General features: G+C 34.9%; 2 protein-coding genes across 2 annotated transcripts; one reads left to right on the top strand and one right to left on the bottom strand.

Moving 5' to 3' along the window:
* Positions 1–732: 732 nt before the first annotated feature.
* On the top strand, positions 733–23,757 carry LOC113517338 (uncharacterized). Its single transcript, XM_026901993.3, has 5 exons — positions 733–1,455; positions 16,768–16,856; positions 16,953–17,498; positions 20,238–20,458; positions 21,850–23,757. Exons 1-5 carry the CDS (start codon positions 1,248–1,250, stop codon positions 22,313–22,315), a joined length of 1,530 nt encoding a protein of 509 aa, XP_026757794.3. The 5' UTR covers positions 733–1,247; the 3' UTR covers positions 22,316–23,757.
* On the bottom strand, positions 23,749–25,905 carry LOC113517472 (THO complex subunit 6). The gene is made up of 4 exons (XM_026902140.3): positions 25,629–25,905; positions 25,164–25,553; positions 24,638–24,800; positions 23,749–24,328 (listed from the first exon to the last, which is right to left on the bottom strand). The coding sequence occupies exons 1-4, from the start codon at positions 25,730–25,732 to the stop codon at positions 24,008–24,010; spliced, it is 978 nt and encodes a 325-aa protein (XP_026757941.2). The 5' UTR covers positions 25,733–25,905; the 3' UTR covers positions 23,749–24,007.
* Positions 25,906–26,091: the final 186 nt, after the last annotated feature.

Raw genomic sequence — 26,091 nt, 5'->3', positions numbered from 1 at the left:
GATTTTGACTTAGAACTGACTCACATACATATCGTGCGACTACTTGACTTCCAAGGAAATAGGATGTAATTTTTAGGTGTTCGTATTATTGCATTAAGTAGTAGGTTTTTTTTAATGGGTAATAATGGAATTGTAACCCCGCCCGCGCTATTGGTATACACTGGCAGGGCACCAGTGAGAGATGATAGGAGGTGAGGATGAAGCAGGTCAGTTAGCCCATCGTGACCAATTCAACAAGGATTAATCACGATGGTATCCAAGGGGAACCACGTGGAGGTCTACCTGATAAGGTGTATTGCTAGCAATAGATTCATTAGACCCCTTTACTAACAATCTCTTTCCCCCCAAGTAGTAGGATTAGGTATATTCAGATCTTTAGAGCAGTACCTATGCTTGTATTTTTATAAGTGTATATTATGCTATATCTTTCCCAGTTTTGAACAGATTTAGAAGAATAATCATTAGAAATCATCAGAGACGTTGACTGTTAAAAAGAATAGCATATATTTTCCTTAAGCGGCAAAATTGCAAAATGAGTTTGGTAATTTTTTTTTTGTAATATTTTGGTATCTAAAGAAATGTAAATTATAATTAAACTTTTATTATATGCTAGCGACTCGTCTCGGCTTCACTAAGGTACTAGTAGCTAAACTTAAAATTTTTATAGGCGAAAGAATAACTAAACATTACCAGAGGGAGACTTTGTACAAAAGTCGTTTGCTTGTGCACCTCTGTCGTGTTTCTACCGTGAAACAGTCGTATTTGCATGGCATGTTTCGGTTTGAAGGGTGGAATATGGCAGCGAATTTACAGGGTATAGAGGAATAACACCTGAGTCCTCAGGAATTGCAAAGCATGGGCGTATCATGGGCGAAACAGTATACTCTGTTATTTCCATGGTACTGCTCATGTCTATTGGCGACGGTTATCACTTTTCAACAGGTAGGCCGTCAGCTTGTTTACCATTCTAAGTTGCAAAAAAAAAAAACAAATGTTTCCACTTTCTTAGTATTAGTTTGGAAATACGTTATTAGGTGGCTTAAGTAATGTGAAACACCAACTTTTATATTTTCATATTTGGATAAATGTTAGTAGTTAGGTATATGTCTATAGGTAGGATTATACTGTACAGATGTAGGTATACTTGTTGGTTATATCATAAAAAAAGACAATACCTAGCAATTATTCAAGCTTTACAATGGCAGATGTAATGGGTAACCAAATTCGCACGCCACGGATCAAAGAGTATGGTAACATGGTGCAGCCAAGATGTAGAGTTTATCCACCCCGGGACGCTACCGGCTGGGCAACCGTCCGTGACTGTGGACAGCTTTATTCCGAGCCGGTGCATTTGTGGTCCGAGCGCGTGCCAACACACCTGCTTCCACTCACCCCTGGATTGGCGACAGTTCACCCACCTCGACATGAAGAAGTTCATTAGGAAGTTACGCGAGCGTGAGTTCTTGTTACTTTTTTGATAATATTTTTATTTATTAGGTTTAATATTCTTGATCTAATATTTATGTGTGTGATGATGAACATGTACATAGATGATAAATAATTTAACGAACTTAGTTTTCTCTCCTGTATGAATATGAGATATTTTACCGTAGTAAAAAAATGTGTAGGTACTTTTTTGAATGTTATTTTGAATAATGAATAATGACAATGGAGTGCTAACCCCGCTTGTGCTAACAGTATGCACTGGTGGGGTACCAGTGAATGATGATAGGTGAGATGAAAAGGGAGGCCAGTTAGCCATGCTGAATTCCTGGTGTATTCATCACGATGGTTTCTAGTGGGGACCAGAGGTCGATCTGACAGAGTATATTGCTAGCAATGGGACTGGTAGTCCGCATAAGTAATGTGGACTGTACCACTACCAATCCCTTTCCCCCAGTTCTGTATGCTTGACGGAGTACTAAATTGTTACCAAACTGAATTTAAGTTTCTTTACCTGATCCTTGTATCTCCTCTTTATCCTGGCGTCAGAGATGCCCTAGAACTATATCGCTAATGTTCACGATCCACACCGGCGTTATTTCAATCATTTAGGAAATTTAGTTTTCAGAATTGATCAATTCAGAAAAGTTCGTATCAATCTTTAAATCCCTAGTAGGAAAGCAAAGAGCATAATCCTTTTTAAAATTCCGGCATCATACCTGCAATGCTTCTGGTGTTGCGGGTGCTCATAGGCGGCGGCAGTCACTTACCATCAGGTGAAATGCTTGTTTGTTTGCCCCCTGTGTTATAAAAAAAATATATCGCGATCGTAGATTAAATAGATTTTATACAGATAGAGCATTAAGTGTCAATAGTATGCCAATTGTAAGTCAGCTGCATTGTCATTTCGTCGAATCATTTTGAGACATATTTTTTCGCAATTTTTTTTCAATTTATCGGTAAGAGCCGACACTCTGTCGTTCCCCTTTCACGGGCTTGGAGTACCATCTGCACTCGCTCCTGCACGCGCCCGCTGTAGTTGTAAAGGCAATCTGCGGATAAAAGCAAGTAAAATAATTTACCATCAGGTGAGCCGTACGCTCGTTTGTCCTCAGTATTATAAAGAAAGGAGAATTCCTTAGTGAGTAGTTTTAGAAACGAAACTAAAAAGTAAATTAATTTTGTAATTAAATACTTTGAATTGTTGTTCTTTGGTAGTTAATTAAGTTGACAGGAAGAGATTTCTTTTAGAGATAAGTTAACCTTTGCTTACATTATTTCTAATTGTTATTATTACTGTAAGTTTCAATGCAATAAATAATATTATTGTTATTAATTCTTCGTCCTACGAATAATTTCGTCAGAGTAAAATTTTTATACATTCCTTGTTCGTACCTTAGTAATTGTGAAGGATTGGCCAAGGATTTTTTTTATTTGCATTCAACAAATTGATGCATTCTTGCGATTTGTCGCGCTCTCGATGCAGTGACGATGCACTAAACGTATATATGAGTATGTTGACAGTACAATCGACTAGCTCTCTACTAAATAAAGTTCTGTTTACTCTTAATTGAGTATGAACAAGTCTTTTACGATTGTGATTTCCTGAGCTGCAACCACAGATAAAATAATAATGTGCAACTATAATCTAAGTGTGCAACATTTGAATCTTGAGTGCCGGTTGTTACTAATAGTTATTACGAACTGGTTCTTCCTCGTGACTTCTTCTAGATGGAATTTATATATACATCGTGAAGTAGTAGTATCTTTTCAAATTTTATAATCTGGATAGATTTTCTATTTTTATCCTAATGCCAAATATTTTTTCTCCAAATTTATACGATTTGCTTTATTTTAACCCAATCACACCTTCAAGTTCTTCCTGATACCATCAAGAGACTTTCGTCTAAACGGTCGTAAAAAAATGTTTATGTTCACTTTATCCGAGTAGTGAATATTGTCTATTATTCTCGTCTTCGCGTATAATATCGTAGTAAGTACCTCTGGGGGGAAAGGATTGTTAGTAATGGAGACTGAGGGTCCTATTGCTAGCAATACCAACTAGGTCGACCTCCCCGTGGTACCCCCTTAAAACCATCGTGCTGAAAACCACGATGGGCTTACTGACCTGCTTTTTTCTTTTTTTTTACATTCTCATCTATCATCCCTCACTGGTGCCCCGCCAGCGTATACAGTTAACGTAGGCGAGGTTACCATTCCATCATCCATTAAAAAAAATATATTATGTGTAAGTATATTTGTTATTTATATATATTTATTTGTTTATATATGTAAATTTTAGTATGTACTTTGTACGTATATCAATTATTATTAGACCGCATTCGAGTATTTTAACACTTCCCTAAGGTTGACTGGGAAAGAACGTTTTTAGCATTAACTAAGCCCGCCTTGTATTGATTTTCACGTTTTGTTATGAATAATAAAGCGAACGAGGAATAAAAATCCGCGTTTCCATATGTTTCCATTTTTAACTTCTTTGTGTTATCCCATCTTCTGTTTTGCTACCTTTATGCCGCGATACGGCATATAAAATTAATGAAATTTATATGCCGCGATTTACAAATTCCAAAACTTCAAAAAGTTTTACTCAAATTTCTTCAAGCCCATTTCACTTTTATCCAAAAATTTCGCCACGAATTTGATTTCTCCAAAATTTCGCGAACAGAATTTTTTTTATTCAAAATTATAAATAAATTACCCAATTTGGCGACTCTGTTTGTTGGGTATTTTTATACTAACAAGGAACTATGAGTGGTATCTTAATAGAAACAGAAAACTCATTCATTAAACCAAAAAAAAAAATGCCTTCAACCATACTCTAACAAAACATAGGAAACAGGTAAGTTTTTATTATTATAGCACGCCATGGGACCACATCATTCCGAGCGAGCACAGGAACCACAGACACCATATTGTAGACAGTGATATTTTACCCAAGTAAATCAGAAAACCAATATTTTATTACCGATCACACTTCGAAAATATTTAAATCACGAATCTAATCACAGCAACAACATAACATTACAGCTATGTTATCAAAAGTGAGAGCGTTATATAACTTACATATCGAATAATCGTTTGAGAGTGTATCGGTTAAATTAATCGACTTCATGGCTAGTTGAGATCGTTCCGAGTCAACAAAAGCAAAAGCTTACGGCTAAGTGCACGGCATCAGATACTAGAGACGGGGTAATATCTACCCGCGCCCGCGCCGCCCACATTTCGTCGGCGCGCCGCGGCGTTGGAGTGTTGGACAACGCATGCGTTCACGTGCGTCGATCGATGCATAATGTTTTAATCGTAATTGCATCTTTTTAACCATGCAAGTAATAATAATATGAATGTATCCAGTTAATTATAGATACTTAACATTATTACGAACAGTAGAAACGCCAGTAAGTTGTAATCTTGACTGACACCGTAACATTTATGTTTTTTTTTTTAAATGGACGATAATGGAATGACAACTCCGCCCGCGCTAACGGTATACACTGGCGGGGTACTAGTAAGTGATGACAGGTAAAAATGAAAAGGCAGGTCAGTTAGCCCATCGTGATGAATACACCTGGGATTCAGTACGATGGTTTCTAGGGGGACCATGTGGAGGTTGACCTGACAGGGTATATTGATAGCAATGAGACTGTTAGTATGAAATACTAACAATCCTTTTTCCCGCTAACAACTGTTTTAATTGATGATACCTACTGTCGTTTTGTTTTTTGAAGTAAAAATAAGCCTGTACAGTTTAAAACGTTTTTTGTTTTGCCGAACGTTCATCCATAAAGTTTCCGCGAAAAAAGAAATGATCACGAACGTAAGCGAAATCGTGTCCAAGAGAGCGAAGCGATGCAATTTTGAAATTCTTTCGCCGGGCCGTCACCGTGTCAGGGAGAGCGAGTGTCCACAGTGCAGGCGGGCGGAGGCGCGGGCGCAGGCTGGGGGTCGAGAGGTCGTGCGCGCAGACGCGCTCCGCCCCCCTAATTGCCGCGCCCCACGCAAATAAATAATTTTTATCCACTGCGCCTGCGCGAGATCACGCTCCTTCTTGACCCTAAATTACTGTACGTAAAGCTCGTTTTTGTGAATTTTTAATCGGTTTCCCGAATAGCGGGCGTCGGAATACCGAAAAGCAGCCAGTGATCATCGGGCATTCGTGATAGCATCAGCCACGTCGAATTGTTAATGATACCTCTGCAACTCTGCACAGATGTAATAATTAAATGTTAAAAGTTTCATGCTATCTGTACAGCTAAAGCAAAAAAATTTCAGCGATAAAAACAATTTACTTCTCTTTGTGGTTTATCAAACAATAAAAACTGCAGTTTACTTACTATGATTTCGTCGGATATCTCGCTCAGTATCAATATCACAAATGTGCCTTAATATGCACGTTGTCACAATATTCACAGTGATACAGTTATAAAAATGACACCTAGATGTAACCTAGTAACAGACGCTACGATTCGCATGTCATGTTTTACAGCTGCTATATAGATATTCGTATCATCATCATCATATCAGGTCTGTCTACTGCTGAACATAGACCTCTTCTATAAGAAGAGTCTTGCCAGTAGTGGCCACACTTGGCAGGCAGATTGGAAACCGCAGTTGGGCTTTGGTGATGTTTTAAGAGCGACGCTGCTGCCCATCCCTCAACTACTAGGTATTTTTAATCGCCTCTTACGACCTTCAGGTACTCGTGTATTTATCAAAAACTAAAACTCAGTTATTTATTTATAACTGTTTTTTTTCAGTATTTATGGTTTGCGAAATTTGTTAAGCAAACATTCAATAATTCATATTTTTAAGTGTGATTGAATAACAAATATTCGTTTATGTTTATATTTACAATATTCGTAGGATGACGTATTAAGCCAACCACTTGACAAGCTGCCAATATGTCACTTCACCATTACGTATGGTATAAGCGAATGACCATGACCAATGATTGCGGTTGTAGGTCATTATCTATTGGTCACAGTATCACCATTATTCACCATGTCTGCGACCGCACCAGCAGTCGTTTCACTAACCTAACCACGGACCATTTCGCTTTCTTTGATCGATGTGTCTTCAGGCCAATAAAATATGGTGCAAGCCAGAATGTCGCTTTCAAATCATAAAACTTGTTTTTTTTTTATTACTTGTTGCCAGTATACGTTCGCACATTAAAGCAAATCAAATTAATAATTCTAATATACGGTTGAAAGTGCAAAGATGAAATATTATAATCTTTGAATTCTCTGTCACAGAATTTATTTCGTATGTTTATTCGAGTTCACTGAAACATCGTGGTGTTAACGATATTTTATTTTATATACATTGGGCGAGAGCCTTTAAAATTTAAAAGAAATAAGATTGTATATTTAAAATAGTATGTGTATTGCTACTACTAGATTTGTAGGGGGGGGGGGAAGGAATTATTATAGGGTCCAATAGCTCTATTGTCGGCAATACACTCTGTCAGATCGATTTTCATGCGATTACCCCTGGAAACAATCGTGATAAATTCTTGTCGGATTTGTCACGACGGACAAATAAGCTTCATATATGGTAGACTATAGCCCAAGCGAAGTTACCATTACTTTTACACTTATTAAAAAAAAGACTAGAAGTATATGGTTGGTACAATCTGATGTTTAGCTTCTAGACTATTGTACATGAAAGCTTATTGACTCTCGAAGTAAGGAGGATTGACTATAATTAAAAAAAAATATATAAGGAATTTAGGCTTCCGCTTCGATCTTGAGACCTCCGGACTAAATCATACAAAGAAAGTACTCTGTGACTAAAACGTTGCTCGACTTAGCTGTCTGTAGAAACAATAGCTATAGGTAGATGGCGACAGTATCTACCATGTCTCAAAATTAAGAGTTAAACTCGTCTCAGCTTTTGTTATGGAGTTTTGTTAGTTACATGGCTTTGCATCTAAATATGTAAAATTCCGTGTCACGATGTTCATTCTCGCTAATCTCCGAATCCGCTCAATTGGCATGACTGTGTTTCGGTTTGGAGGGTGGGATATGGTAATGAATTTACAGGGTACAGAAGAATAACACCTGAGTTCTCAGGAATGGCAACGCATAGGGGGTATCATGGGCGAAACAGTATACTCTGTTATGTCCATGGTACTGCTCATGTCTATAGGCGACGTTTACCATTTTCTATCAGCTGGACCGTCAGCTTGTTTGTCATTCTAAGTTGCATAAAAAAAACTATTTTAACAACTGAGTGGATTGACTTATTTTTTATCCTAATAAGCTTCCTACATGTTACGCAATATCTTCAAATCAAATAGTGATTTTTTTTTAAGCTTTGGTGATGTTTTAAGAGGTTCGCTGTTGCCTATCCTTCGGCCATTAGTTTCTTCTTTCGACACCCACGGGAAAGGAAGAGGTGGGCCGTTCTATGTCGGGACCACACGGCAATACATCATTATAATACTAACCAACATTCAACTTACTAGCTTATGTTCCAGTATAAAAATTTGAATTGATCGATTTTTTATTATTTTTGCCATTGTTAAAGTTAATTTTCATGTTGATCCAATAATGATTTTATTATTATGAATTACAAGCATTTTTTTTTGCGAAAGTATACGAGTTCCGGTGTCACTGTACTTGAACATTTTCCTTATTCAAAATTACTAACATGGCAGCATTACTGCTACTTATTTATATTAATAAGTACATAATTTACTAATAAGACTGTTTTGTGTTCACTTCTATCCGTGCCGAACATATATTGTTACGTGTATGCGGCATGCTTGCTCGATGTAATGCGCTCGCGCAGTAATTTACCATTTTGCCGATTGCTGTGTGCACTCTTGTCTGGAGATGCATAGGGGAGGTAGGGTTAGCAACTAAATTCTATAACAATATACCCTAAAAGAAAATGCTACAAGAAACGTTTTAAATAAAGATTTTTTTATAGCTGCCGTATATAAAATATATCTACGTATATTATATTTGTATTTAACCGTTGGAAAGCTAATTTCGACAATTTATGGCCACTAACACCAAATATGTAATTATTAAAAGATATAAAAGCGTATTTTACAACTTCGGCATGTAAATAAATAATAACGGAACAACGTATAACGATAAAATGTCGTTATTGAATTATGTTATACGCAGCTAAAGACTTTCACTGCATCTCGCTAAAAACAAAATCACGTCACTTTTGTGCTGACGGCGCGCGCGCAGACCGCGGCGGGCGCATGCGTTCTCACGGTGCAATTATCGGGTGCCTACACTTACCCTTAATTTTATACTGCACACTACCAGATCCGACAGTGATTCCAGGATGGGCCCTTCGTAAGTCTGGCAACTGGACGCTTTTAAAACAAAATTCTACGCAACTAGCCAAGATTCTTAATATTTATACATACTTGTATATTTTTAGTGATCCGAGTTAATAATTATTAGGTGCATTTAATTCTTCTAACCGGCGTGGGCGTGGATAATGTATTTCGTGGACGAACATAATGACTTATCGATAATGATCATAATAAAGATATGCTCAAATTAATGGTTAGACAGTGTATTGGGAGTTGAGTGGATTAGAAAACTCACGTCATGACTTTTGTCAGAAAATGTTACACAAAATTGTTGCTACCATAAAAATTATAATTACATTTATGCTAAGAGAAACTTAAGTAGATACAAAATCGTCTGGAGAGGTACAATCATTCATTTCTGTAACATCTATTTGTGGAGACTTGCATTTTGCCTGCATATTGAATATTGTTTTAAAGTGTGAGATAGATATTATATAAAATTTAATTAAACCCCCAAAAAGGGTTGTCGTCAGACAGGCAGCCAGTCGTAAAACTATTCATATAAGCCAAATCTTTTTGTAATATAGATAGGTAAAACTATATTACGCCGACCCAAATAATAATTGGGATAAGGGCAGGAAGATGATGATGATATAAAATTAATTAATGCACCATCTATCGTATCTATCTGTGGTATTAATTTATTTTTTATTTATGGTCATACCTAGTTAAAAAAAAGTTTTTTGGCAATAATTTCGACTAGCTTTACCTACCAGCACATAAACAGTTGTCAGTCAGTATGTAATTGACCTAAAATCTCATCCGTTGACATCTGGTTAATATCTACGTAATCTTAATTCTGGTATTATGCAATATACAGGCAGAGTGGATGGCTTAATCGCTATTAAAGAATTAATTAATTATTAATTAATACAGGTTTTTGTACCGATAATAAATTGCATTTCTATTAGTTAATATACTAAAAAAGTTTTTTTTTTTGTTTTTGTTTCTTTCACTAATGACAATGTTAATACTTTAAATAAAATATTAATAGTTTTGTTTAAAGTATTTTTTTATTATTAAGTTTGACTAAATAATTTAAACGTAAATAACGAATTACTTAATTTTCTAGCTTAGATTTTTAAAATTATTTGTGATTAACAATTTCAATGGGTTTGCAATGTTTTGTTATGAAGCACGTATGCCCACTTTCTGGTTCTGACATTAGACCGGTTCCATAACATCATAATATTAATTGCATTACCACAGAAGTTACGTAACTATGACTATGGATAAGAAATTTTAAATCGCAAAGTGACGAGAGGACAGCATAACATTGTTATAATACATTAGGTACATACGTACATTGGCATATTGGTAAAAGAATGTTTTTTTTATTTGTTTAATAAGTATTAAATAAAAAAAAATAAGCAAAATAATATTTCGTAGTTAATATGCAGCATGTGATCAATATAAAGTTCTCGCCAAATGAATTCGATAGTGATGTATAATTTTTTTTTCACACATGTGTAAATTTTATTTTCTTTTTTTTCATATTAATGTGTCCTGTCTCTTCAGTTCAGAGGATAGCAGCGATTTGCCCTATTTGTTATATTTTTATTTTGTCATCAATGTTACAATGTGAGTACTATATCTCGGAAAGTAGGCTCACAATTTTATTTGCTTCAATAAAGAAGAAATGCTCAATTCTATACAATTTTTTTGTAAGTTCACTTTAAATTTAACAAATTTAAGTTGATATTGAAGAACCAGCCGTATTCAATGTGGCACATACTAAAATTTAGGCCTTTGAATTCATTAACAGTTACTTCTTCCGTACTTTGAATTTGGAGAAAATGTAAAGCGGTCGTCTCGTGTCGTAAGCTGTGTCGTTGATTTTCGTGTATAATGAAATTGGCCTTAAAACTACTATTAGAGGGAGTCACTTTCGCTGGATCGAATGTACGAATCGTAAATGGCGTGACGTGACAAAGATCAAATTTTATACTGATTAAAATGGAAGAAGCAGTAAGTAGTGTTGTATATAAAATATATATATATATATATAATAAAGATTTTTATGGGGCATTCCAAAAATACACAATTTTCGGCGTAACAATGGCGCACGCGTGCACAGTATCGTCACGGTGGTAGCGTGTGCGCACGTTTTGGGCCGTCCGTCGTGAGATTTATCCTGGCATTCCGCACCGGCTCATTGTGGGGACACATTCCCTTCATAGCGATATGCTCGTGCGTACGGCTTTAATACTTTGTTTTCTATTTTCACAGCGCGGTGCGGGATATGTGACAAAAATGTATAAATCGCATTATCACACTCAATACATCCACCATTCGCTCGGCCAGTTTTAATCGATCAATCCACTAGTTACAATATTTAAAAAGACACTAGATATATTTATTTATTTAAACTGTAATGCACATTTAAATTCCTCTACGAGTCAACCATTGGGCAAACCAAAAAATAAGTAGACGGTGTATTATTAAATAATTATTAATTGTGATAAAATGGTATCTAATCTATGGCAATCACCCAGTATGGCAAATGCCCAGAGCGATAAATGTGAGACGCCGTGAAACTGAAGGTGACTGACCTTTAAAAATAGCAAATATGTATTTCTATTCAAATTATTATACATATTTTTGCCCCAGAGTAACAAACTTGCTATATGGTTTGTTACTACTTGTATGCATTATAAGATATGTAATAATAACTTCCGTATTAAATTATTTTATAATTCTTATATAGGCGCTGTGGATAATATAGCAGTGTGTGTTATGATGCCCATAATGTTGTTTACGTCTAAAAACAACGGTTATCATCTTTCATCCCATCAGTACAGATAGTGGCGTAACTATACCATCTGAATCCCGTGGTAAAATATTAGAATGGTGTCCCTACAGCATCTAAGGCCCATGGTAAATTCGTCAGATTGGGGCTTTCCCTTATCTAAAAATCTCGATGTTGTAGTTTCATTTTTGGTAATTACCACGAGCTCCACCCCATTGGCATTTTGCCTGCTCTGTCACCCTATTGTTGCTGAATGCAGTGTCCTCAGTTAGTTTAAGCATTCGTATATTTAGGATTAATTTTCAGAAGGGCTTGATTCTTAAAAAAAGTCCATATGTACCTACTTTTAGATATGATTTTGCCCATAACTAAAATCTCCTCTCCTAGTCCTGCGTTGGGCATCAGACAGTTCTAGGGTGAGTACTGCTCACCAGGCCCCCCTCCTTAGATACGCTTTTGCGTCTAAGATAAAGAAAATGCATGTTCCTTTTTAAAAAGACGGCAGCACACTTGCAGTTTTTTTTTTAATGGGTAAAAATGGATTGGTAATCCCGCTCGCGCTATTGGTATACACCGACGAGGCACCAGTGGAAGATGATAGGTGAGAATGAATGCAGGTTAGTTGGCCCACCATGATGAATTCGACAAGAATTAAACATGATGGTTTCCAGGGGAATCGCGTGGCTATTAGACCCCATTACTAACAATCCCTTTCCCCTGCACACCGGCAGTTATTTCCGTGTTGTGGATGCTCATGGAGGCGGTAGTCACTTACCTTTAGATGAGCCGCATGCTCGTTTGCTCTTAAGCACTTAAATTTATTTAATATAATCTTTGTTTAAGTCTCAATAATTAATCTACTCAATAGTAGATGCTTGTAACATTAGTTCGTATCTATCTACAACAATTTAGTTACTATGTAAACTAATGGTGATGTAATGGCAAAATGTAACAAAATCATAACGTAGGGTCAACTGATGAATACGTAGATGATACGGTTAATTCATACTGATGATAGCTTTGCTCTTTCATTCAGGTAACTTGCAACACTTGGCTAGTACTTAGTGCCTCAATGTAACGTGCTCTAGGCTATACATATTTACATGGAAAAAGGGATGAAAAATGTTTTTTACATTTAGTTTGAAAGAGCTTTTATACTCATAGATAACTATTAAAACATTATTTTTAGCATTAAATACAACAATGTCGTCTAATTTTAAATTATTATTTATTAAATGAATGGAATAAAAAGTAGTCTTTCTTCATTCCATATAGTATGTGTAAAGGGATTGGTTAAGTTGTTAAGGAGCTAGGATATAATAAAAAATAAATAAATTAGGTATTTTGAAACCCTCGTAGGTAGATTTATTTTAATATTGTTTCTTTTCAAATAGTATGGTTAGGTATTCGGTACTTTTAAACTACGTATGTACTTGTATTATAAGTGGGATTAAGCAGGACATTGAGTGAGTCGCATGTCTAGCGGTAGGTAGTTTGGCCCACCTGCACATTTTTCCCAGTTCCCAGAAAAAAAAAACGAAGTCGTGGAACACCTCGTATGCGATGGAGAAACGACCAGTACTAAAAAGATTGGTACGGCTTGAACAGCGATCGTGCGAAGCAACTGAGGGAGGTCTTTATCCAACAGTATGATACCATAGTCTTTGATTGATTATTTGATTGATAATAACACAGCACGTTATCACACAATTTTTATTGAATTAACGAAACCATTTATAGAATTAAAGCATATTTCTAAAATTAAAATAAACTTTTTGGTAATATCTTTAAAGGGCAATAAATCAATTGTAGCTATTAATACAGACGTAGGTTGCAGCGAGATAAAAGATAAGCTTCCAAACGCATTGTACCAGAACTTAGCGACTTAGATAATGGCACCACAATTAAATAACAGCAACTGTTACAGCACACACTAATAAAAATATAATTGAGCGCAATAAAACCGTGAAATAAGAGAGAGATGAACGCCGCTGTCGTATCCGAGACGCCGCGCGCCGGTGAAAGTTGAAATATATAGGTACAATACTGAACTGACAGACCGATGAAAATTATATGAACAATGTAATTGCATTGTATCCACAAAGATATTGTGTATATATTTAAATTTTATTTACTAATAAACTATAGTATAAAAGCGGGCTAATCTTTAGGATCAGTGTAACTCGAAGGCGGATTAGGACTTACAGAGAAAAAGACGAAACTGTAGTACTACACATAATGTTTATTTGTACCATTATATATACTAACTAGCGGCCCGTCCCGGCTTCGCACGGGTGGACATCTTTACAACGTTTTAAAAAGTGGTTATTGTGACATAACGATAATAGTTGGATATAGAGTATCGCAAAATTTTTTGTAGTTATTGATATTTTCTTTCAATAGTTTCCGCGGCGCACGCGAAGAAAGATATTTTATAGCATTTTTTTTTACACCTTGAGTTGTATGTTACTAAAGTAAGGATTTAGTAAGGATCCCTAATCTTTTCTAGCAATAAATATAACATATACACAAAAATACAAATCTTTCCTCTTTATAATATTAGTGTAGATAATATATATACATATAAGGCGATTCTATAGTATACGATACATGTATTAATAGGCGTGTATAGAAGGGAAGTTGAGTGGGCCGTGCTCATCATCATCATTAATATCATATCAGCCTTTAAAATAGAAGATTTATTAGAAGTATAACTTTTTTTTCTAAGTTTACACCTATTAGAAGTACACAATTACCTAAATATTTTATCAGCCAAAAAAGTTTGCTTAGATTCTTAGTACATGTGAAGGAAATACACTATAAGAAACAATACTATTATGAAAATTACAACAAACATACCAAATTCAGAAAAACTAAGTGCTAATGAAATTAAGAAACATTTTTAACAAATAAAATGTAAGTACTAAAATACTGAAAAAGTCAATTGCCATTAATAATAATATTATGTGAGTTTCAGACTCTGAATAAGAGACGATTTTTGGAATAATTTTACGAATTTGAAATGAAGAAAAAGGTTTTGAGTGAGCACTCGATTTAGGACATTTAAACGAAATATTCAAGCAGGGACGATTCAAGTTTCTTAAAGCGTGAATTTAATAACGATGACAAATTTTTCGCACAATCCCTAATAAAATATTATCTAAATACTATAAAAGATACCAGTTCGACGAACCGGCGTCTCACTTTCCAATTTTGAGGAATGCTAAGAGTACGCAAACTGCTATTGCTCATGTAACTTTATTTTTATTTTCGCAAGCGGCAACATAAAGAAAGTTGTAAAATTGTCACTATCGGTGAAAAGAAAAATCGCCGAAAATATGGCGGCGAGCGTTTTAACGGCGTTGCTTTAAATAAACAGAACATTACCAATGGCCAAGCAATACGAAGGCCTATATTCTGAATTGTTGGACTCAAATTATCTTGACAGATAGATCGTATTTGCATATAAGAAACTCATTAAATAATGGTTATAATAAACGACAAACTTTACACCTAATGTTCTTTATTTCTTCTTATCCACATATATATCACAGATAAGAATAATATAGTTTTTATGTGTGAAAGTGAGTACGTTTATTACGTTTATAAACTCTTGGCGCAATTGTCGTGATTAATATAAAATAGAGCTTGAGTTTAACATTAAGAGAGTCTGGGCACAATTAGTATTGCATGGGTAATAAAGTTCTTGATGAAATTATTAGGTACTCTAGTAAGACGTAGATAAAATTAATTTTATATAGTCAATAAAACAGCATAATATCACCCATCATTATTCGTCAATGAACTGTAAGAAATTTGAATATTCACACAATTCGTAGTAAACAATTTTCTTGGCGAATGCGTGATGTTCCCGATGCGCCCGCGCACTTCATTAGGCACGTGTTGATGAATAGCGAGGAGAGGAACGCTTTGCGGCTGCGCCGGCATGGCCGAGGCATTGGCGCTCAACCTGTGATCCCATGCATTTATGTATTTAAGATTATCTTCCAGGAGTAACTAGCTTCTTAAATAAGGTGCACATGCACTTTTTAAACTCTCCCTCCCCTTCCCCTATAAATATGCCTATAATTCCGTATATATCTAGAGATACTTTGATATTTTGCTGTTGTGAGCTGAGGCTGTGATCAAAAGTTATGCTGCATTTTAATTGAGGACTAAAATATATTTCAATGGGTCAACGTCAGTTTTAATATAAATTTTTCTTAACTTGTAATAAATTCACAAAGATTTGCTTATTAACAATATTTAAAAAAGTAAAATATGTACCTAAAAATCTATATGAACAATATAATGATAAAAAAATGAATGGATCCAAAAAGGAAAAAGTAAATTCGTGTTCAGTAAGGAGATTCCAAATACTTACCCTCGATGTCAGACGGGATGAAACTGCACTAACGAAAAGCAAACACAGGTGTGGAAACATCAAGGCGTCTAATACAAAGGCGTGAGAAGTGTTAAACGACGCGCCGTTCAAAGCTTATTGTTTCACTCTTAACATCTAATTACAGAAACGTGACGAATGGCTTTACAGTTTCATCTGTCAGAGTAACACTTTACATTCAACAGAAATGTAATCATGCGACACTATCATCATCATAACGGATTAAAACAACATAATCGCGCTTCAAAATCTGTTGTATCATTGTCCAACAGTGTTACAAATTACGCAAATATGTACATATGCATAACACAGCGTCATGGTGACCGAAAGTTTGTATTGGCTGCAAATCGTGTCCTGAGGCGCATTCGGCGTAGTCCATTGCGTTCACATGAGTACGGCGTACGCACGCTCACCGCCGTGAGAATGTTCCGAGATTTTTTAGAGGGTCAACTCGATAGTGTATCAGCGATGAGCGGCCAGTGTTGGGCGCGAAGTCGCGGACGGTGGGCGGCGCGTGCGCGCGTTTCAGGATTTATGGCGATCGGCGCTCGCGCAGGCCAGAGTGGCCGTGAGGCGCGTAGAGGCGTGTAGTGTAGTTGCCACGGAAGTCGGCAGCCGGGTAGTCCGGGAGCGAGCATCCCCCCGGCAGGGCATTGTTTCGCGCTCTCGCCCACTTGCATTGTTTTGACTGCACTTTGATTATTTATGCCCAATAATCCGCTCAGCTGACTGCGGTAATAACACCAGTATTAATCATATTCGTTGAAGAGTTACGATCGATTGTAATTTTTAATCGGCGCGTTCTGCTTGCAGATATTACGTTCAAAGACTTACCACCACCGTACCGGGAGACTGATAGTAACGACAATGGGCAACAATCACGGCAAGAGTTACATAATTCGGTAATTGCTATTTTATTTGGAATTAATAAATTAATAAGTTCTAAATTTACTTATTTGTTGATGCAGATCTAAACTAAGGCCCAATTACTATTTCAGAATAACGCTGCGCCATGTGAAGTCCTAGATTTATTAGTTAATTGTAAAATAACGTCTCAAGTTAATGACGATTCGGAATCTCACGTTGAATACGCAGAGATCCAAGAGATGGGTTTATGGCATTCGACACCGCTAGCTAAGAGGCATAAATCCAAAATATCTCTAACGTGGGTGCTGAAGGAGAATATTGAAAATAACAAGTTACCGCAAAAAGGACAAACTGAGGAAAAATCAAAAAAAGTTATCGGAAGTGATGTAGATCGACATCAAAGGCACAACCAAAAATTTAATGAAGCCGATCAAGCTAAGTGTAAGAGTGGGGAGATGAAGGATAGAGTGATGGGGCGCAACGAATATTATCACAACTATAGGTTTAAGAGTGCATGCGATGAGTTTGTAAACGGACAGAATACATGTTCTGATACAAGTGTTGGTACTGAGGAGTATTTACGGAGAAAACACAGGCATCGGCACAGGAGGAAGAAAAAACATCAAAACAACAAATTTGGCTACGATATTAGGGATTTGGACAGCTTTTTAAGTGCGGTAAGTTTTAAAACATGTTATACATATTATATATTTATTAATAAAAATATAATAATATTTTACTTCTAAATTGTACTAATGGTCAACGTGATTTATTGTACAGTTATTACTTGAGATTCTAAAAATAATATTAACTAATTCAACTTGAGGAAACATTTCTTTTTTTTTTCGGAAAAATTAATAAGAATCACAAGAGCTATATGTTAAAATATATTATAGTATAATAAAATAAGGATTGGGATCAATGGATTAAAGCACAATTACTAGTCCAATAATTGTTACAAAAATATAATTTTATAATGTAGGTACTATTACTGATTAAAGATTACCCCATTTTCTTCTAGAGATGAAATTATGAAAATCTTTTACGTATTACAAAATCACAATTGCGTTCAGGTTACATGTTCGTATTAAAATCCAACATTCGGGGTACGTTATTACGGTATTAACAGATTTCGCTTACAAAAGAATTTTAAATGCACTTGTAAATCTCGATCATTATTCACGTCTGCGATGTTATTATGACATTATGGCATATATCCTTTAGCTTTTTGCTCTACCTCGGAGCAAGACAATGCAGCCGCGAAATTGGCGCAAAATTGGGCAAGCCATAAATTGCACGGCATTTACAATTTTCGAAATTCTCTCCGAGGGCTTAATAATGATTTTCGCTATTGGATTTGGGGCACAGTTATTAACAACGGTAATTTGGAAGTGCTTATAATTTTCGGGATAATGTACCGTATTGCGTGTGTTCTTTTGAACGTTTTTTGTGTCACTTGGGGCTAGTCGCGACGATAACCACGAGTGGACAGGTCCATTCATCAATGCGGTTTATTTAAAACAACAATATATCTTCCTGAGGTTAAACGTCACGGTGTTAATTGCGCCAGAGCATTCCGACGGGTAATATGATATGTCATGGGAGATTTAAAAGTTGCCCTTACAAAGTTCCTGTAATTTGTCTCTGACCTTTTCTTTATTTATTTATTGTTATATTTCTTTAATAAAGTACTAGATTGTTTGAGAAACCCTATAAAAATATTTCTGGTAAAAAATATAGTTCATCCTTGCTCACAACATTTATAAATGCATTACATTATATGTAACTTACAAGTGAAATAAAGAATATATAAATAAGGAATTATATATTAAATTATTAATTTTATTGAAATACGTATATAGCATAAATATTTTTATACGTAATACAAAAAAGATTAAAAATAATATATAAAATATACAGTAGCACTTAGATACTGGCATAAATGATATTTTTCGACCATGAATATATCAGGTCGCAAATTAGAACACAAATTTCATTATGGAGACTATAGCACAAACGGAGTGTGTAAATAACACAGAGAATACCAATTGCTGACCATTTTTCTTCATTATCTACCGAAATAGCGCACTACTAGGAAATCTACAGAATCTCGCAAGTTAAAAGGAACTCCTTTTAACTTGCGAGCGTTTAATATCATTATACCGCTTATCTTCCCAGAGTTGTATTCTGTAATCATTATTTCCACGGAACCCTATGTTTATGTTATATCAAAAATGATTATTTGCAGTTTTAAAAATATGGGTAAGTAGCGAATGGTTTAAACTAATGTCTTATGGAACATGTACATTAATATCTAATGAGTGAAAGTTTATTTACTATGGGATGTGTATGGGATAAAATAAAATACTCTTTTTGTTATAATTTGATTTAATAACAGAAATCACAATTACAAAAATACGAGTACAAATGTAGCTCATCACGTTCTTCACAGAGTACTTTTTGGTTGGCTGTACAGATTAGATAATCATAGATAAATACTTACAATAGGATGAAAATGGAATGGCAACTCCGCCTATATCAGGGAATGGTAATGGGTCACATCATGTCAGGTCAGTTGACCTATCGAGAGGAATTGACTAGGAATTAACCTGATGGTTTCCAGAGTACCACCTGGTGATCGACTTCACTATCATTACATGTCAGTCGATAATTGTACACTGCTGAATATAGGCAGAGGCTTTGCCAGTAGTTGTCACGTTTGGTATGAGAATTGGCAACTGTAGTTAGGCTTTGATGTTTTAAGAGGGCTGCTCATCCTACGACCATTAGGTTCCTTTAATCGCCTCTTACAACACCTAAAGGAATGAAAGGGGTAGTCCATTATACGCCGGGACCACACGGCAAAGGCACAGGTGATCGACGTAATAGGAATAATACTAGCTTGAATAATAGATAAGCCAATTGATTATCTATTATTCAATACTAACAACCCTTTTTTTTCTTCTACAAGAATACCTAATTACAATGGTGTTTCAATAAAAAAGATTGAGTGCAGGGCTTTAAGTATATTATGTACTCAAAAATTACATTACATTACAAAATGTGCATTATGTAAAAAAAGTTACTATTAAAAAATGCTTAAATCTAAATTTACTTGAATAAAAATATTTCTTTCTTTCTTTCAAAAGGTGTAGGCTCAACTGTTATGCTAACCCCTTTTACCATTAGATGAGCTGTATGCTTGTTTGCCACCATAGTAGTATAGAAAGTGCTATGCTCGGCTTTTTGCGGTATTATGTGCAAAAAATAAATTTAGCAATCCAGAGAAGTGAAGGAGGGGGAGAAGGGATTGTTAGCTCCATTGCTAGCAATACAGCTTGTCAGGTCATACTTATTTCCATCTTCAAAAATCTTTTCTCCTCAGCTTTATTAAGTCTAGTCAATATTATTTCCAGGCATCCATAGACCGTCCGGGGAACATTCCCGTGGTGGTGGCGTATCCTACCACTTTGTACCAGACGCAGAAGGACAAGCAGAGGGAGTTGACGCTGCCACTTGGTACAGTTGTGAATGCAGTGTTCAAAAACCAACTCTGGTTATACGTGCAAACTCCACATGGTGAAGAGGGTTATGTTTTGTACAGCGCATGCCTACCGTTGGGAATATTGCCTAATAGGTAAGATTTTGTTGTATTCCGTGTATATTTCTTCTATGCTTCGTGCAATGGATGGTCAAGATATTTATTTATTTGACTCTTTATTTATTATTATTTATTTAAGAGATTTGTTTAGACTATGGATGTTTAAATTTAATTTAAATTTCAGTTGTAAGATTTAAATTCTTTGTAACATAAAAAGTTATACATATAAATGTAAACTGAATAAAAAGCTAGTAAAATTAAATCAAATTTTTAAACTGGGGCCTCATTCGGCTTTGCCACCTCGAGCCTTTGATGGGCCTAGTCCGCCACTGCACTGGACCAATGTGGCATTTTAAGTTTTTAGAAAAGAAAAGCTATACCGACTTGAAATTTGGTTTGTCGAGTCAGCTAATGTCTTATGTCATTGTATGTATTGTATTGTCAATGTAATGTCTTAATATAAAAATCTTGTGTTACGATGTTTGTTCACATTAATCTTCGTAACCACTAAATCAATTCACAGGTAATAAGTATAATTATAGTATATAGTAAACACTCAGGTTATAGAATGAACTCCCTGCCAAGGTTTTCCCAAGAGCCTACAGCATGGGGTTCTTCAAAAGGGAGGTAAAAAGGTTTCTTCAGGGTCGGCAACGCACACGTAATACCTCTGGTATTGCAGGTGTTCATAGGTTACGGTAACCACTCAGGTAATCAGGTGGGCCGTATGCTTGTTTGCCAGCTCAGTGGTATAAAAAAAATAATACCATCCAATTAGTTGTTTTTCTGAAGGTCTAATTTTAAATCTGTTTTATGTATTATTTTGATTCGCCAGATTCTAGATGTGCTCTTTTCTATTGGTTTTCTTAATTCTAAAATCTATGTACATATGTACGAAAAGCTGCTTTGTTAAGTATGTACCTATCATCATTGTAGCATCAATGAGCAATAAAAAAAAAAAGGTTTTTGCATTTGTCCCTGGATTTTATTAATTTATTATTTAGTAATTAATATATTTTAGTACATTATATTAATTTTTATAATAAATAAATAAATATATTAATTATATTATTTATATAAAAACTATATTTGTTTAATCGTTTATTTTTGATAAATTAAACGCGCTATATGTTTATCGTACTAAAGATATAATGTATTATTAAAAAGATGTCTTGTTTCAATTCGTTTAATATATTATGAGCGATGATATTGGTTCCTAATATACTTTATTGTATATTATACTGATGAATTCCACAATGATTTCCAGAGAAGACCGCGTGAAGGTCGATCTGATAAAGTATATATCTTCGAGCTATGTGACCCTAGAATCTTTCTTCTCTATCGGTTGTCGGTTCTTCGAGCTATGAGACCAGCCAATTGTCACTTCTTCTCCTATATATAATAGAGGAATATATTTAATGTTACAGAACACCAGAAAGAAAGACTCCGTGCTGGGAGAGCAGTACGGACATATATCCCCGTCCCTGCGGCAACCTCACCGACATAGAGAAGGAACAACTTCGCGGCAGGACTCGCTCAGAATGCCAGTACCGGCCGCGCATCGAGAAGAAACTGAAAAATTCATGCGCGGAAAAAGACTTTGACAGCCTATACTTAAGGACTAAATCAGTTTGCTCCAACATTGATAGAGTGGCAGAAAAAGAAAATATAAAAGAATTAACAGTGAAAAGACAAACTTTATTGGTGGTGACCAGTGATTTTAAAGGCAGTGATTTAAATAAGACGTTATCGGTAAAACAGGGTGATGTAGTGACGCTGGTACAAGGGAAAGGGGTGGAAACTGATATGGATGCTGACTGGTTCTACGTGACGAAGAGGGACGGGAGCCACGGGTTCATACCTGCAGTTATTGCTGGGCATGGCTATATTTAAAATTCGTGTAAGAAGTAATGATTTGTTGAGCCAGATAGAGGCAATTTGTTTTTTTTTTAATCATTATTTTGTAATTCCGCATCCTACAGTTAATTTTTTAAAACATTTTGCACATAAAGAAAACGCTGATCTGAGGTGGTATTTCTCTAAACATAAATCTAAAATTAAAAATCCAATCACAGTGAAAACATTATTTTAAGGAATTTCTAATACCTAGATTTAATTCAAAATTATTGTAAATTCGCCAAATTAAGTTAGTAAAACAGTAATTTGGCGAAACTGTCAAATCTGGCAGTTTTGTTTTTTAAATATCGTTTAAAAATACATTTGATTCAAGTACAAAAACTGTAATTTGGCAGATAAATTATAACTGATAAAATTACAATACACAATTATTTACAGAACCTATCTACTATATACATACCTTATTGTATCATGTATGTTATACAATAAACAATATATTTTTTATTCATATATAATATTGATATCATTTATAAGGTCCAATTAATAGTTTATTATAGATTTAATACTGTTTCTCAAGTTCTACCTATCGAGTGGTCCCATTAGAAATCAGCGCTGCAGCAATACACTGCAGCTTAAGCTGAGTGAGGACCATTTAAAATGCTACTACATAATTATTATTTTAATGTATAAAGTTGCCATTAAAGTTTGTATGTTTTGTAACTGAATAAATTATTATTTATTATTATTATTATAAATCTAGTAGACATTTTGGTTTGTATTGATCCTTGGAATAAAGATTTCGCTGTGATGTCAAATTGAAATTTTAATTTTAGTGAAATAGCGCCTCAGTATTGCTCCCAATATGTATGAATGATATCATGTACTGTTATTTTAATAGAAAATAAACGTTCAAACTTTAGCTATAATTATATGTAAATATGGATTTGTATATATACAAGGGCGTTTTTATAATTTATTGTACCGTCACGGTATGATTTTATCGTTACAATATAATGAAAAACCAAGATATATGTGGTTGACATATGTAACACATTTACTTTTCTATCCATGATGTTATGTCGTGAATGTCCCCAACATCAACAAAAAATAAGAACTCTTATTTGATTGATATACATACATATATAATTTTGCTTTTCTACCTGCATTTAACATTCCATTGTTTCTGTCTACTCTAATGGGAGACAAGCGTGACAGATATGTATGTATGTATATAAATGTGCCTTGTTATGTGTTGCTGTAAATTATAAAAGCGCCCATACCCTTTTTTCGTTTAGGCAATCCATTGCGAGATAAGTCTATTAATGAAAGTATTCATTGCAAACTATTGATCTGAATCGAAATTGAGAATTTTAAACCCAATCATCGCCGGATTAGATGCGGTAGAAGCTGGAGGTAGCAGGTAATTGATAGAATTAGTAGGAATTGTTATAAATAATAAAAATGTTGTTACATTGTAATGATATTTTATTTTCCATATCTTCACCATCATTAAATGAATATTTAAGTTAACCTTAACGGAACTCTTATTGTTTAAAGTTTCGTAAACACACATTATATTTTAATAACTACCGGTTTAACTTACGTGTAATTAAATCGAAATACGCAGTCAACCTCCTGCTGGCGTTACAGGCGCTCATGACCAAGGATCACGAATTGATTTAGTAACTAGTTAAGCTTTTACACGTAAGTTAAACCGGTAGGTATTACTTAACGGAAATGTAAAACTTGATCCCTGTAGTTGAATGTAGTGCACAGATCGATTTCCGGACTGGAGCCAGCAATAGTTAGGACATTGTGTGGCTGTGTCCGTAATATTGCTGAATAGACAGTTGTAGCTGAAACAGGCAGTTCCACTTTGACTTCCCCTGAATAACTTAGTTGGTAGAGGTGTTTAGCCGCGCCACCGGCTACCACACAGTCATCATGGAAGAATGACACGTGAATACCATGGTCGGGGATATCAAATACTGTGACGGCATCTAGGGAGCGGAGGTGCCATAATGAGAGACGAGGTCCTCCGCCGCATACCTAGAAAAATATTAACGCTTTGTTTAAAATATAACATATCTTTCAAGAACTACTATTTACTTATCAGATTTTTTTATGGCAAACAAGCTGACTGGCCACTTGATGGAAAGTGGTAACCATCGCCTATAAACATAAGCAGTACCATGGACATATACCGATAGCGCAGGCATGGTTACCATTTCATTATCACCCATTAAAAAAAACCCAATTCACAAGCAAATTTTAAGATTTTCTAATATATTGCAGTATGTAGATTTTGTTAATACTCATAAAGTATTAATCGATATAGGAAAAACAATAGCTACTTACAATCCAGTCATCACTCAGTGTAGCAGAGCCAACCCACTTGCCAATATCAGGTCGGCTCACTTTGCTATTGTCGTGTGGTTCTAGTTTGTTATGGCTTTTGCCCATTCTCAAATCCCATAGTAGGACATAACCATCTTCACCTGCAGTTATTAACTGTTGATTTCTAGAAATATATTTTTTGGATTCATACATTTTATTGATAAAATTATAATAAATTTCATTAAATTAAATTATAAAAAGAAAATTATCAATTATACATATATGCTAATAAAAAAATTATCATGGCAGTAAATATTCTAATCTGTATCCTTATTAAAAAACCAATATATACAATATTTGGCACATAATTATACTAGTTTTAAACAGTATTTTTTATTGGTGAATACATTTTTATTTAAACATGTACCTAGGCCCTATCAACCCTCTAACGACTTTAACACATGTTGTACTGAGGTCATTAGAAACTGCATTGGCTATTTTACCCTGCATACTGTAACAAAGATTATGTAAAGATATTTATACTTACTTTCCATGTACTGAATGTATGTAGTCTTCATGGCCAGTAAATGTGGATACAATTTTCCCATCTTCTAAGTTGATGACATAAACATTATTGTCTCCACAACCTGCATACAATCTATTTTCATCTTCGGATAACCATAAACTATTGACGTCTATTTGTTCCAAAATTGAATGTGATGGCATTTTTATTACCCAAGAGGGTTTATTTAATTTAAAATTAAGAAATCCTTTCCAATCCCATCCTGATATTTCATTCACAGATCCAACGATAAGGAACTTCTCTGTAGTAACTAGACTGCATACTTGTTTTTCGGACTCAAGTGTATGGATGTGTTTGGGCTTATTAAAATCCACAGTAAGAAGCTCGGCCACTGGATTAAGTATACGGTCGAGGCTGTAAGTAAAACTATAATAAATCGACGAAATCAATTACTTGTATGTATAAAATTTAAAAATGAGTATTACGTACTCGAATATAGCGATTTGTCCGTAAATATTACCGGCAATTAAATACTTCCCACATCTTGAAAACGTTTGACACAGGACGGTGTTATATAAAATTTTGTCGAGCATATTTTTAAATTGAATCTTTTTTATGTACTTTTTTAACAATATATACAACAAACATCACCGTGTTATATGTTAAAGAAAATAGTTAAGTAAATAATAACATAACCTCAAAATAGGATCTTTATTTTTTTAAGTACATTTGTTCTGTTTTGGAACAGGCTAAGGTCGGAGATCGTGCTGCCTAGTCTTCAATATGATGGATCTTTAATTTTTGTAAATGTCATAATTAATGTTAGATATCTATGGTAAAAACATAATAAGCTCTACTGACGATATATATAGGCGCTAAATTTAACGCTTATAGAACAGTGATAGAGATATATGCTTTCTTTTTCTTATAGGTGCTATATGAAAAAGAAGTC

The sequence above is a fragment of the Galleria mellonella genome, unplaced genomic scaffold, assembly GCF_026898425.1.
Source record: "Galleria mellonella isolate WM207_F2 unplaced genomic scaffold, CSIRO_AGI_GalMel_v1 utg78, whole genome shotgun sequence".
NCBI classification, from domain to species: Eukaryota; Metazoa; Arthropoda; class Insecta; order Lepidoptera; family Pyralidae; genus Galleria; species Galleria mellonella.
The sequence above is the reverse complement of the archived record's forward strand: the minus strand, read 5'-3'. Positions and strand labels throughout refer to the sequence as shown.